General features: G+C 44.9%; 1 protein-coding gene across 3 annotated transcripts in view; it reads left to right on the top strand.

Moving 5' to 3' along the window:
• Positions 1–375: 375 nt before the first annotated feature.
• Positions 376–14,999, top strand: part of MCTP1 (multiple C2 and transmembrane domain containing 1) — a 276,103-nt gene continuing 261,479 nt past the window's right edge. For 2 of the 3 annotated variants that reach the window (XM_037374432.1, XM_037374433.1), the window contains exon 1: positions 376–1,304. In XM_037374432.1, coding sequence (XP_037230329.1) covers positions 726–1,304 — 579 coding nt within the window. In that variant the 5' untranslated portion in view covers positions 376–725. The remainder of the gene's footprint in view (positions 1,305–14,999) is intronic. The other variant, XM_037374434.1, reaches the window with a different exon arrangement.

Genomic DNA, 14,999 nt, shown 5'->3' with positions numbered 1-14,999 from the left:
AGGGCCGGTGCCGGTGCTGCCCGGCCGGGACCTGCCTCGTGTCCCCACCTGCCCCCAAAGGTCGCGTGTCCCCCGGCGCAGGGAAACTGCAGCATCACAGCGCGGTGCATCTGCGATGCAGCATCCGTAAGCGGCGGCGGCAGCCGGCTGCCAGCCGTTCACCCTCGGCCTCCTGCACGGCGCGACTGCCGCCAGCGCAAAAAAAAAAAAAAAAAAAAAAAAAAAAAAAGGGAAAAATAAAGAAGGGGGAAAAAAAGAAAGGGAAAAAAAGAGAAGGGGAAAAAAAAGGGGGGGGGGGGGAGGTGGGGATGGGGGCAGGATAAGCCTCCTCTCGGTGTGCCCTCGCAGTGCCGCACGCATATAAGGGCGCGCCGGGCTGCCACCCCGCGCCCTTCCGCGAACTTTTCCGCCGGGCTCCGCGCCCCACGCAGCCCAGCCCCGCGCCGCCCGCCACCGCCGCGGCCACCGCCCGCCGCCCACGGGGGGGCTCCCGGCGGCGAACTTTCCGCCCGGGGGAGTTCGTCCTTCCCCGCACTCCCGCGGCGCGGCGGAGCCCCGGGCTGCCTGGGCCGTGCCGCGCCGAGCGGGGGGCGGCGCGGCGGAGCCCCGCGCTCGTCCCCGGCGGCGGGCGCCGCTCCGGCCCGCCCCGCACGGGAGTGCAGGCGCCGGGCTCCGGCGGGCTCTGCTGCTGTTGCTCCCGCAGCCGCCGCCGCCGCAGGAGGAGGATGGAGCCGGGCAGGGAGCCCCGGGCGGCCGCGGGGGAGAAGCCCGGCGAGCCCGAGCCGGCCGTGTCCTTCCAGGCCCGGCTGTGGAAGAACCTGCAGCTGGGGGGCAAGGGCCGGAGCGGCGGCGGGCGGGCGGCAGCCGAGCGCCGCACTGCGGAGCCCCCCGCCCCGCCGGCACCGGCCGGCAGCAAGGGGGACCTGCCGCCCGGCGCGAAGTGGAGCGGCTTCAAGCGGCGGCGGCAAGTGCTGGACCGCGTCTTCTCGTCCTCCCAGCCCAACCTCTGCTGCTCGGCCGCCGAGCCGCTGGAGCCGGCCGGCGAGCCCGGCTCCGCCCTGCGCCGCCTGCGGGAGCACCTGCTGCCCCAGGGCAAGGGGCCGCCGGCCGGCCGCCGCGACGAGCCCGCGGCCGGCGATGAGGGGCCCAAGGGCGGCAAGGAGGGCCGCCGGCCCGGGGCGCACCTGTCCCACCAGAAGAGCTCCTCGCTGCCCAGCACCGCCTGCCTGGAGCAGCTGCTGCAGGGCTCGCCCACGGCCGGCAGGAGGAAGGAGCCGCGGGCGGAGGACGGCGACGGCGGCGCGGTGAGTGCCGGCCGCCCCCCGCGGAGCCGCGCTAGCGGGCAGCGCCGGCGGCCCGGGCGGGCGGGGGGCGGCCGCCGGGGACGGGCGGCGGGGGGGGGGGGCCGGCGCGGGCTCTGCCCCTACCTGGTGCCCGCCGCCCTCGGGGGGAACGGCCCCGGGGCCGCCCTGCGGCAGCGCCCCGGTCCCCGCCCGCGGCTGGGCTGGCGGGACCGGCAGCGTGGCGGAGCTGCGGGGCGCCGGCGCTCCGTAGCGGGAGCGGCCTCCCCCGGGCCCGCCTTGCTCCAGCCGCCCGCAGGAGCCGTCCCGCAGGCGGCACCCGGCGTTCCGTGCCAGCAGCGCTGCTGCCCCGGCGGCCACCGAGAGCCCCGCGCTGTTGGTCGCTGTCCTTGACGCGTCCAGCACCGGCTTCGGCTCAGGTCGCCTCTGCTTTTTTTTCCCCGTGCCTGGTTATCCACTTGGGGATTATTGAACTCCTGCGCGGCACCCGAACGACGGGCACTGGCTCAAACGCGGGCCGAGGGCGGGTGGCTCAGGAGCCGGGGGCACCGGGCCGCACCGGTGGTGAGGCCGCACTGGCGGGGAGCTGAGCCGTGGGGAGCTGAGCCACCTAATACATGTCGTGCCAGAAAAGCGCGAAACATGCGAGTCATTCTGAAGTTTGGGTAATCCTAAGAAGCCCTCCGGTTCCCACAGGAACGGTTGGCCAATGTGCGTTATTGTATATTGTCCTCTGTCATAGTTAGGGTGAAGTAACTGAAGCAAAGGCATGCTTCGGGGGCGTTTTGTGTCAAAAAGAAGCTTCAGGAATGTATTCGGCCTTTGACAGGGCTACAGACGCTGGGGCCGCGAGAACGGTGGTGCCGCTGGTGTCCTGTCCGGCCAGCGGGACCTTCGTCTACCTCTGCAGAGGCCAGCCCCGGTGGCACCAGTGTGGCCCCGTGCCTGGCTGCGTGTGGGTCCTGGTGGCACCAGTGTGGCCCCGTGCCTGGCTGCTTATGGGCCCCGGTGGCACCGGCAGGGCCCCGTTCCTGGCTGTGTGTCGTTGACCTGTGGGGCTGCACTGGGACGGGCACCCACTGGACTGGGAGCTGTTGTGGCTGCTCCTTGCTTGTCGGTGTTTTAGGCCATTGCTTCCTGAAGTGGGATTCTTTTGATCGGTGTTTATGAAGTGAGTATTTCCGTTCAGTGGTCATCTCCTTTCTCCACCCAGCCTTGGCTCACAAAAATGCATCACACATTTGAAGTATTACTGTTCAGGACTACAGGAAAGACTGCTGCATCTAGCAATTAATAATAATGAAGTTTAGGGTGTGGGTTTTTTCAGTGCTGTTTTGCTGTTGGGATGAGCAAGGAAATAGCATGTTTATTTGCAAAACACGTCAATTGTTATTTAGCTGTGAGGGCATTACGCTTCTTTTGAACAAGGTACAGTCATAACATTTGGAAAGAATACTGCTAATCAAAACAAAGTGGCACCCAAGCTATTTAACACTTGTCTTTAATTAGCAGGATTATGGCCAATTCCTCCAAGCAGTTTCTGGTATTAACTTGGGCTATGCCTGTATAGCAAACCTGCTGGCTTGATACCAAATAAAGCTTGTTATGTCCCTTCCGTGTTGGTGGAGTTTTCAGAGCTGCTGATCAGGGTTGTTACAGAGGGATGATTTGAAAGAGCAATTCTTCTATAATCAGTACATCCTCTGCTCATCTCATTTGTAGAGATATAATTTCACTCAGATTATTAAACCTGATTTAATTCTCCAGCTCCGTTGAGCTATAGGCCAGTTGAGGAAATGAGACTCAGACTACAAAGTGCTGGGGGGGGGGGGCATCTCCAGTGGTGTGTGGTACTCTTCAGTCTGTCTGAACACAGAAAGTACCTTCCACCATGAGCAGCTGGAGTTTCCAGTTTGGTGTATTTCAGGAGTCAAGCCTTGCACACTTACATGCTGCACCCCCAGGGCAGTAAGGTCCCTGCCTAACTTCAGTCATGGCATTTACACTCCTCTGAGGATTTGGGATTAGGATCTGGTAACGTGAGTTTGGAATAATTTATGTTTTTCAAATCCCAAGTTTTACTTACAGCAGCACAGACTTTCAGAGGTGTCTGGAATTTTATTGCCCAGCAGCCTTATGTGTCCAAAGATTAAAAAAAAAAAAAATTCCAGTAACTAATAGAATCTTTAAAATGAGATTAAATCACCTAAAAGTAAAGCAATACTAGAATTACAACTTGCTTTAAAATGTATTTAAAATTTTATTAAAGTACAGAGGCAAGCAAATTCTCTTTTGGATAAGACTGTTGAATTTTTTTTGCAGATCTGTACACAAAAAGACCTACCAGATATTTTAAGGGAGATGGTGGGGGAAAATAAAATCCAACCAGAAGTCCTATTTCTTGTGCTTTTAAGATGAAATGATAACAGTGGTCATCAGTGAAAAGGAGCACAAGTTAGCATGGTGGATGGGAAGACTTAGAATGTAAGTTGCTGTACTCTGTGTGGATTTAATCTTGGAATGTACTTTTTGGCATAGTCAGAGCATTTTAAAATAATTTGAACTAATTAAAATGTGGTATAGTGATGCTGCATTGGATGTGGACTGTCTCGCAGAGGCCTGGTTTTCTCAGCCTTGAATAAAGCTTCTGTTGCAAGGAACGAGATTAGTATCCCGGTTTGAGTAAAGGTGCACACGTAAGAGTGGAGTCTTACACAAAGAGTAACCATTACATTTGAGCACAAAATACTGATCTAGTCCTCCCTTGAAGACTGAATACTTCTGAAAGCTGTCCTCGAGTAGTTTTGGAGAGAGAGAAGGGCATCATAACTACAGTGTCTGTTGGCAGGAAACTTAGGTTCCTTTTACAGGGAAGAAGTGTAAATATGACTTGATAGCACAAAGAACTACACATGTACAGAATTACACATCATCCTTCTTCCAGCTTCCAAAGGCTGTATGGCAGGTTTATTTGGCCAGACCTTTCCTGCATGGCATGGCATCTTGTCACCATGGCTTTCCTGGGCATAGCATCCGGTCACCTTCATACAGCTGAGAGCTGCAGGACATGTGCCGCACTCTTGAGGGAGCAAGCCGAGGGTCATGGAAGCTTCTTGGAGTGTTCCATGGGCCGGAGATGTCAGCAGCCCTCCAGGGATTCTGCTGCTGCTCATTCCAGTGGCTGAGTGAGCTGCTGTTGCCCCAAGGCAGTGTGGCAAGTTTTTTTTTCCATTTGCCCCTTATAATTTGCATCTCCTTGACAGCAGGAGCTTGGATTTATTCAGCAGTGCTTGTGCCAGCATGGCCTTTCTCCTGGATGTGAGATGCAGCTTTGCATGGAAAGCTTTACTCTACTTGTGCTTTGTCATAGTTGTGTAGTGAAAACCAGGAGGGTGGAAATACCGTTGTTTCTTAAGATATGCCATGAAAAAGAACCTACAAGTGTTTTATCATATTCATTGGAGAACATGGGGGTGGGCCTGTGTCATCTTGAATCAACAGTGGACATGAAGAGCACTTTAGGGAGAGGGCTTCTGGCTGAGGGGGTGTCTTGGCTGCCACAGTGAGAACCATTGTGGGCCCATTGCCCTGGTGGAGTTTGTTGCGATATAATGATTTGGTAGCAATGAAATTTGTGACTTTTTTGAGTATGTCCGTGCTGATCCATTAAAGTGAAAGAGTGAACAGGTTCTCAACCACTTCCCTCCCTCCCTGTCTCCAGTTTTGTGGTTATGTGGGAGGGCTCTGGGGTTATTGCAGGGGGAGGAGGAAGGGAAGGCTAGGGCTGCTGCTCAAGCTGCAGATACATAGCCATAGGAGACGAAGCTTTGTAAGTTTTGCAGCACAAGTGCTGTTTGCTTAATTAATAAACACCCTTCAGGCCTACCTTTGTGGGTCTTCATGGCCAGAGGCTGCATAACAGTGGTCTAGGCTGTATAACACAGCATGATGCAAGAGAAAAATGAGATGAGAAAAACTGGAGATAGGTATCCAGATATAGGGTCTCTCGCATTCTTCCAGTAATACATAGGTATGGCCCAATACAGTTGCTGTAAGAGTGACCTGTGTGGCTTTTGAGAGGGGTTTGCAGAAAAGGAGTCGTTTAGTGAGCTGGCTCCTATGAAGAGAGGTTGTGCTTTCAGGGCAGTGAGCATGATGTTGTACTGAGATGTCTGGGAAGGAGAAAGGTAAGAGTAGTGATGAAATAGGAGCAGAGGCAGAGCTGTGAGGAGGCCTGAAGAGAGGTGAGGAGGAGTTTGCATTTGCTGTGGAGGGGGGGTACAGAGCCGATGAAAACCTGACTGGCATACCGTTCACATTTTTCTGCCTATACCAAAACAAATCTGTATCTGGCTTAGAGCCACTGGAGTCAGTGAAGTTACACAAGGGAAAAATTTGGCATGTTTGTTCTAATTGGCATATGTCACAGGCCACATTTGAGTAATTGATCCAGCTAACAAAAGCAAAAGAACAAAATAAGGAGAGTAGAAAAGGCAGAAAATTGTCAGTGAAAAGCTTCACAGATAATGTTACCCAAGAGAATCTTAATTGCTGCTTCAGATTTCTAAAACTGGGAAAGGTGAAGGTGGTGAGGAAAACTGAACACATCTGACTGTCAAGGGTTACCTTTTCCTGAGGTAATGCCAATACAAAACAGGAAGAGTCAGAGAGAGCTAATTTGGAGCATGGTTTGAGGGCAGCAGTTCTGAGAATAAGAGGGCAAATTTTTAGAAAACAGAAGGAAGCTTGCTTTTTGGGGCTCTGGCCGCTGACACGTAGGGAGAGATTTACTCATCTACAAAAGTAGATGAGTAAATGTTTTGTCTAGGTCAGAAGAACCTGGAGCTTGATAATGGAAATTACACAGAAGTAGAAATAGCAAGCAGGAGTAAAAAGTTGTTGCTAATACTTGTTTCTTTTTAAGAAAGCTGTTGCAGTCTCTCAAGGCTGTTTGTTTCCTCAAGAGTTAGACATCTGATTTTATCAAGGGATGTTTTGCATTGCCCTGTTTGTCATTGTATTAATTTCTGATAAAAGGCTTATCTTTCTGCAGCTTGAGATGCATTAATCTTTCTTATGCTCTATCAACCTCTGACCAGTCTGTCAACTCACACAGTGTGTGTATATTACTGACATGAAAATCAAGAGATGGCATAACAGAATTGTATTTAATTATATCTTGAATAACCTCTGCTTAATTAACTAAAGAATGTCTCCAGAGTTTTCAAAGTGAACTGCATAATTTTTCAGAATTGGTCAGTTTGCATTTATACTTGTGTGAAATACTGAGGTATCTTAAGGTGAACTAGTAACACCAGTTGTTTTACTATTTGTGTGTGACCTCATTTAATCTCTAATTTATCTTTTCTTTTTCTTTACCTGCCTTTGCTGATATGTGAAGGTGTTCGTAGTAGTATAATTGTACTGAGAATGATAGATGGCTGGTCGATGGGAATTGCAACAGTTCTTGCGTTGAGGCACCACCAACAAAAAATTGCCTATTTTCTATGAAGTGAGTCTGCTGTGAAGTGGTTAACTTCCAGTGTTAAGATTCTAGCTGGATTTCAAGTGACTGTGTCAAAACTCTGTTACTTCAGTGTACTTAATGTGTGTATTTCATAACCTACTGAATTGCATCGAGCATTTTAAATGTGAAAAGACAAACACCTAAACATGGTTCTAGCATTAAACTTTTCTAGAAGAAATGCTGAAAAGTGTTTCTTCCCTCTTATTGAAATGCTGGATGCAGAAAATTATTTGGCATATGAGTAAGACTTACCATCAGTTACCATATTGTGGGAAAGAGAAGTATGTTTTAGCTTTTTAAAAAATATGAACAAAACAGTTTTTAAGCTGCCTGTATGTCATTCAGCACTGAGCTCTATAGGTAGTTCTAATTTAACTGTTCTGTCCTGTGATGTGGTGCTAACATATTAATAGGCCCAAATGTCATCTTTTTTTTCCTCTTGGATGAATTGCTGGTCTTTGGCAAGACAACTGAGAACTCTGCATTGATCTGAAGACTGAACTTGGCTTTTCCTCTCTAGTCTTACTATCCATCCTAGATCTCAGGTATTCTGAGTGCTATATTCTAGAGAATTTTAGGAAGGTAACTATAATGTAAGCCCTGACACTGTTGAGATTAAAAAGAAATGCTTTTTCTTCTTCCATTGTAAAAGAAGGCAGAAATCCCTCAAACCTTATCTGTGGTAGACTTAATTTATCAAAACTGCAAATTAGATCATCTTCAGTTCTGTATGGAGTTATGTAGCATTTGTGTTCTTAGGGAAAGAGCAGTGTATATTCCATGTATTTGTGTAATGGTGAGCTGATGACAAACCATAGCAAGCGCACAGAAAAATGATCCCTCTGGACTTGTAAGTATTGAAGTCTTGGGGGGTGGCTGATTCCATACCTTGCCTCCAAGCCAAAGGTTTCCTGTTTCAATTAGAGCTATGATAGACCTGCACTATCAAAAAACCTAGTTTTGAAAGTTTCAAACTCCGGGTGTGAGAAGTGGGACCTGGGGATAAAGCTATGGGATGTTTGTCGGTAAAGCTGCCCTGTTACATGTGCTTCATGTGAATGATACTTTGGCAAAGGGGAAGACTGTGTCTCAGCAAATCAAGTGATTGGTAAGAGTGGTAAGCAGCCTTCTGCTCCTTTGTACTCTGCTTGGATGTTGCCAATATGCTTTCCCATGTAGTCGTTTGACCAAATAAAAATTATCACTTCAGGTAATTGACCAAATGAAAATTATAGTTTCAAATTCTTAAAAGTTCCGAAGTGCTTAATTCCTTCCTTACAGAGAAGGAATTAAGTATGTAAGTGACTGCGGGACAGTAAGTGTATATAAAAGCCCTAAAATATATTCCTTTGCTTGTTCCAAACAGAACTATTAACAGTGAGTAACACAGAACAGTGCAATATAGGATACAATTTTTTTTGAAGGGTAGCATTTAACAGCATGCTGAAACATATGTAGCAAAGTAATGTTGAAAAGAGTCGTTTTCTTGTTATTTTTTTGTATTTCCTTCCATATTTCTTTTTGTGGGCTATGGCTATGACTACAGGATAACAGTAAGGTAAACAGATCATTTTTGTCTCTGTACCAGTGCACCCAGCTCTGCCTTGTTTGTGCTTTTCTGTAGCTAGTGGAGTTGACGTAATTTTGCATTTGTCTGATGAGATTCAGCGATAAGTCATTAACAAAGCATCTCCCTCCAAAAAACCTCAGTTGATTTTCCAGGTGGGAAAATGCAGTGATTTGTCTTGGAATTTAGTTATGGCCCATCAATAGAGCATGTCATGGGAAGGGCTGTGAGATACTTGCAGCCTTGTTGGTTCAGATGGTTAGGTTTAGTTCTGCACCTCAGTGAGACAATGGGAGAGGCATTAGTGCTATATGTACTGTACCACGTTTGGGCATTGCATCAATACTTTCACGCATTGTCCATCAAATCCTGTTGCTTATACAGCAATGTGGTTTTTCAACTTGTTTTCAAAGAAAAGACTAAATATGCGTAATGTTTGTGTTAAAGCAGACTAATGATTTGGTGATCTAGTTGTGGTGCTATCTCACCAAAATTTTCTGTGGCTGGTCATACTGGAGTTTCCAGTCATTAGCACTGATAGCAGTCAGGTAATTACTTGACGTTTTATCCTTACAAATGAGACTTTATGTTCAGAGCATACTTTTCCCCGTTAAACCCAGTTGTTGCTCTGATGCATTTGAGACTTAGCATCATTGATGCTTAAAATAAAACTTTTGGCTGTTGGATATGATGTGATGTTTGTGTTTTCCATGTTCAAGCTTATTTCAGCAGGGAAAGACTTTTAACGGTTAAGTTGGGTAGCAACTTGGTGCTGTTAACTAGGTACCAAGCAACGGCTGCTGAATTCTTCATCAAATAATTAATTATTCCTTGTCCACCTGTATCTCGTACCCCAGAATGTATAGCCTAACACTGCAGGAAAGTTGGAGGTGGTGTGTAAGCACTACCACAGAAGGATCCTCTCCCAGTGTTTCAGGTCCCTAGTGAAGTTTTTCTAACCTGAAGAAGCAGGTTAAAAGAGCATGTTGGCAGGTGGTTTTCTCTGGGAACTCTTAAGTACAATGCAAGCCCTGTCAGGAATAGTGCATTTGGTGGTCACAAAATGGGGGATAAAAGATGGAATTCTTGACTTGGGATTATGCAGTTGCAAGGCTGAACATTTTTTTGTTTCCCATTAAGCAGAGAGATTCTGAAATAGATGACTGGTGTTTTTAACAACCTCAAAAGGATTTTGATCAGCTTACCCTTCTGCTGCTTCCACCCCAACTCCTGCATTACTGAGATAAATGTTATTTTCTTACTTGACCTTATGTAGATAAGTAGTTCATATCTTCAGGACTGTTGCTTTTGATTTCACTTTTTCTTTTTCCCTCCACCCAGACATGTAGCAGAGCAAAAATCTGCGTTGAATTACAGACATGCAGTTCTGATAATGTGTCTTGTCACACGTGAAATGTACCATGAATTTTGGACTGTGTTGAGGGCAGGTAATGGCATAGCAGAAACACATCTAGAGCTTTTCCTCTCAGAGGAAGGGAGCTTCAGCTATTGGTGAGCTGTCAAAATGTTGAAGTATCTGCAGCACTTTTTCTGAACTGTCTCTTCATTTCAATATTGGGAAGTATGAACCACTGAGCAGAATTTATTCCTTCCTTTCTTCAGCCTGTATTCTCTGTCATTTTTGGCTGTTCATTCTTTTAGATCTTTGGTTTTTTAGATCAAACCTTTCCTATGTTTCCCACTTCTGTGTTACTTTCTTTGTACCAAGATCACCCGTTGCTGCAAAAAATCCAAAGGCAACAACAGTACATATTTCTGAATGAAATATTGTATTTGAAACTGCCCAAGCAGATGTACATATAATTCTTTATAGCTTCATATAGCTTCCTTCTGCTCATTTGAAAGGGGAGGGAGGAAGTAAATTTCTTTCCAGGAGAACAAAGCCGAGTTAGTCGCTTGTTTAACTACTCTTATCCAGCGGCACTGTTAAGATGCTCTGTAAAACTCAGTATCAAAACAGTTTTTGAAATGCTGCAGTGTTCAAACTTTTGCTCTCCTTATTCTGTCCTATTCTGGGGAAGTTCTGCAACTGTTTCTCAAGAAAATCATATTGAAGAATGAGTCATGAAATGTGGTGTCAGGCAGATATTTTTTTTTTTTTTTGAGAAAGGCTGAGCGCTATTTACATAAGGAAGTTAGCTTTAGTCTGAACACCAGGCATGCTACGGGTAGGATGCCATTTGGTTTTGATGTATGTGATCTGGTGGCATTCAGTTTACAGTCTCTACTGTGCATGTGATCAGGTGATCATGATGAATGATCCTTTGAAGGCTTGCAAACATTTGATAAACAAGATAGAATCTGTGAGGCACATTAATTCTTTGTGCAGTATATCCAGCTAAGCTATTCAGTACCTTGCGGTTAATGAGTATCCATATGGGTTTCTCACCTTGTGCAAGTGGTTCTGTTTCTTTAATGTAAGAGATGTGCATACCAGCAAGACACTTATTTGCTGCTTCTGATGTGTGTTATTAAATCAGTAGCTAGACTGCCCTGTAGCTAATAATAAATATTTTATGGAGATTTTTAGACAAATACCAAAATCTTCAGTGTAATGCCAGAGGGGAGAGAACCCAGACATTTCTGTTGCCTGTGTTTGGTTAAGGTGGCTTATGCTGTAGTTCATATAATTAGAAGCTGACCTATAGGTAGTGCTTTTGTGGGTAACTGAGCCAGGTTCTCCCTCCAAGCCCCTTCTACCCAGTTCTGGAGCCCAGCACAAAGCACACAGCAGAGGTCACTGGCTGAAATGTAGTTTCAGCCTGTGCTGGCTTTCTATATGCTGGCAGACCCTATGTGTAGAAAAGAAGCTGAGACTTTTCCAGAAACTAATTCTTGTCCAATTTGGACAGGACTTCATTTTCAGCTGTCGCAAAGCTCCTGTGCTCTGTCCCGAAAATGTAACTACCTTCCAGGAACCCTTAGATTCTCTTTCTAATTCCCAAAGCTAGAAAATTCTTTCTATTGGAATTGCATTGGCAAAAAGAAGGGTGAAAAAAAAGAAAAAAGCATTGGCTCTGCCTCAGAAAAATCCAGCTGACTCTATCTGGCAAATGGCTCTAAATTCTTGGAGATGGGGCACAAGACTTTTTACAGCAGGAGAAAGCAAATGCTGTCTTCTTACTGTTGCCTTTCCTAGGTGAGGAATGATTATCAAATGAAGCTGCATGCACAGCAGAGACAAAGTCTCAAGTTCTAGCAGGCTTGGTAAAATGTAGAAAGAGTTACTGAACTCTGTTAATTTAAGAAATGGACCTTTCACCTTTAAAGACAGCCTTGCTCTTACAATTGAAGGCTTATTTCCCTCTTTGGCACAGACTTTTTATACTGTTACAGTTTTAATAATTCCATTTTAAAATTCTGAGCATTGTTGACATTAGTTGGGTGTTCTGATGTTCTGCACTGCTGCAGTAGTATAGTATTAATATAAAAACTGTTTATGCCACAAGAACCAGCTTTTGCAGTTTGGTTTTCGACTATGTTTTTATGAAAATAGCAGTAATACCATGTGGGAATCAGCTGGAGTCCAGGAAGTGTGAAGGAATAAATGCATATTCATGATGTAACCCTTGTGTGATACATAAAAATCCCTCTCTGAGTTACAAGAATTAGTAAATTTAATCTTTAACATAAGATTTATATCTAAGATTCAGTTAATCAGTGTAGTTCAATATTCAGTGTAACTTATTTCTCATGCAATTTATGTGCTAAGATTTATGTTACAGTGTTTTTTGTAAGTTGGTGCAGAATAACGGTAGAAATAATAGTCTGATCATCTTGACGTTGGAGATCTGCATTTCTGAAATGATCTACAGAATGAAGGGATTTTCCTGTTAAAGTTGTATCTACACAGTTTGGGGTGTGTGGGTGTTTTGGGTTTTTGTTTGTTTTTTGATTTGTTTTTTTGTTTTGTTGTTTTTCCTCCTCCCTCACCTGTTAAAGCAGTCGGGTACTTTGCCTAGCTTTCAGACTAGAAACATATGGTTGGATGGCTTTGTGACTCTGTGTGGGGAAGATACACTGTGTATGATGCTATAGCAGTGTTTGGGCATATAGCATGTTGGGTCTAGGATTCCAGATGATATGTTAGATGTAAGTGACTTAGAAAGGGTTGTTTTCATATGCTGAAAATGGGTTCCTCAGCTTTAGAAAGTTTTCCAGTCATCTAATCTGAAATGTCAGTACTTGGATCACTGTATTTCCTGAGCTCTAGTGTTCTGTTCAGTCTCAGTGATTCTCTTCTCTTGCCCCTCCTTCCCACCCACCCATCTTAAGTTTGGTTTGCCATGTGTGAGATTCATCTTAGTTTGCTTTACTTTCTGAGTTTTATTACTTCAGGTGTGGGTTATCTGAATGAAAATATGGTGAGTGGTTTAAATGTACGTTTATATTTGAGATGATACTTGCTTAATAGACACAATTCGTATTTTTACCTTTTCCCACAGTAGAAGTAAAAAGATGCATTAGCAGCAAAATACTCAGCCTCTTATGGTCCTAGACTAAACGTGGAAATGGAGGTCTTCGTATTTCAGAGTGGTCCTGTCCCGTGATGCTGCTTTGTGCTTGCAGATTTTCTGCAGGTGGCTCCCCCTGGTCTACAGCTGCAGACTGACTTGATTTTCATTGAGTTCTGTCTGAATGCTTTTTTCTTTTTTCTCTTTTCCCTTCTTCATGTGGCTGATCTAGGCAGAGAAGAAACATATATGAAATGGTGCAGTATCATTTTAGAAGGCAATGGAAGAAAAGCTAATTAGCATTTTAATTGTTTTGAATTTTAAATGGCTTCTGCTTATTCACTATGGGTTGAAGAACTCCCTTCTACTCCTGACCTGATTACATTAATTACTATTCTTAGTGTAGACTGTTTCTATTACTTGGAATTAATTTTTGTCTAAGGTTAGATCCTCAGCTGATGTTAATGGGCGTACTTCCATGATACAAAAGGCAGAGGATCAGTTTATACCTGCTCAGGATTTGGTCTGGCTTTGGTACAATTAAGTCACGCTCTAGGGATACAGGTACCATAAGGGTAAGGCATTTAGTTCTGGCATCCAGGAACGGCTGTTGGAGGAGTCTCCTTGTAGCAGGCATTCAACCCATTAAATGCAGCTCTGACTTCAGAGTTCTCCAAAGGAAGGTGGCACTTGAGCTTGTTTAGAAGTGCTGCAGCCTGAGCAGCCCCCTGCAAACTTTACATCTGAACGACGGGCCTAAAAAAAAAAGGTGGGTCTGTGTTTAAGTGCCCCAAAGACTTTGTTTTTATAGACTGTTAGGCACTGTCCAGCAGTGAGACTGGGATCCCTACAAGAAACTTGGGAGAAGATGTCTTTTACATCACGTGGTGGAAAAGAATGCAGTTGTGTCTGCCTCCCAGCCCATCATGTTTTAAGAGGTAAAATAGGTCATCTAGGAGCTGGGAGACCTTGGTTCAGTACCTTCCAATACAGAAAATATTGAAACTCATTGCCTGCCTCCCGTCCAGCTAGAATCTTTTCTAGATAGTCATTTTATGTGCTTATTGTTAAAGGTGAGCTACTATAAAGTAAAAAAACCCAAAGATGCAGTAGTTGCACAAGGCACATAAGTAATCATGAATCTATTGCCTAGGAGCTAAGAATGTAAATGCTGATATTTACTTAATTGTTTCTGGTTTTTTTTGGGGGGTGAGGTTGTTTTGGGCATCTTGGTTTTGTTTCTTCTTTTCCATAAAGAATGTTTAATATGAAGTGAAGCAAGAATTGGCTTAGGGAAGAGAACTTGATTTACCTTTTTGTGCAAGATGATACTGAGATTTTTAGTGGCCGGCAGGAAAGAAAACAAAGACTCTGCTGAAGGAAAGGCTTGGTTGCAGGAAATAGCTGTTTTACCATTCCAATACCAGTTTACAAGACAGGTGAAATAATCTTTGGTTTTTTTTGTACTTTAAGTTCTGTATGTTAAAAATAGATTTTTGTTTAATTTATGATATCACTGAAGTGCTCTGTTAGGAATTGGTGTATGCATATGACATCAGATGCATGCATAGCAAAGCTGTCAGCTACTTAATAGCTTTTTCCATATGTGTTTATTCCTGTGTTAATGCTAGAGACTTGCCCACTTCATTTACTCAAAATTAAAGTATTCAGAAATTAAATTCAGAAGAAAAAAAATGAGATACATCCAACTTTCAGTGTTGTCATTATCTCTGTTATAACAAAGTAATGAGAAGTGAGGACTAATTTAACTTTTTGCCATGTGAATATAGGTAATTCTTGATAATTGTTCTTACATATTTGATTAGGATGTGATACCTGTGATAGTTGAATACTTTTTCCTGTGTGTGCATGTTATCTAAAAGTAGACAATTACAGTAGCAACCCCCTGTACAATTTACTCTATACAATTTAATAATCTTTGCCATCAAATGAAGCTTGTCCTGTCATGGATGAGTAGTTTTCTTTTCCAGAATATTTTGCTGAAGGCAGCTTGTTTGTCATTTTAATGTGTTTCAGCTTGGTGTTTGTAAAAGGTGGATGTCTGCAATAAACATTTCTTTTTTTTTAATCCTCCACTTCTGTGTGGAGAGCTAGCCATTTGGTTGAGG

This window comes from Falco rusticolus, chromosome Z (genome assembly GCF_015220075.1).
Source record: "Falco rusticolus isolate bFalRus1 chromosome Z, bFalRus1.pri, whole genome shotgun sequence".
Taxonomy (NCBI): Eukaryota; Metazoa; Chordata; class Aves; order Falconiformes; family Falconidae; genus Falco; species Falco rusticolus.
The sequence above is the reverse complement of the archived record's forward strand: the minus strand, read 5'-3'. Positions and strand labels throughout refer to the sequence as shown.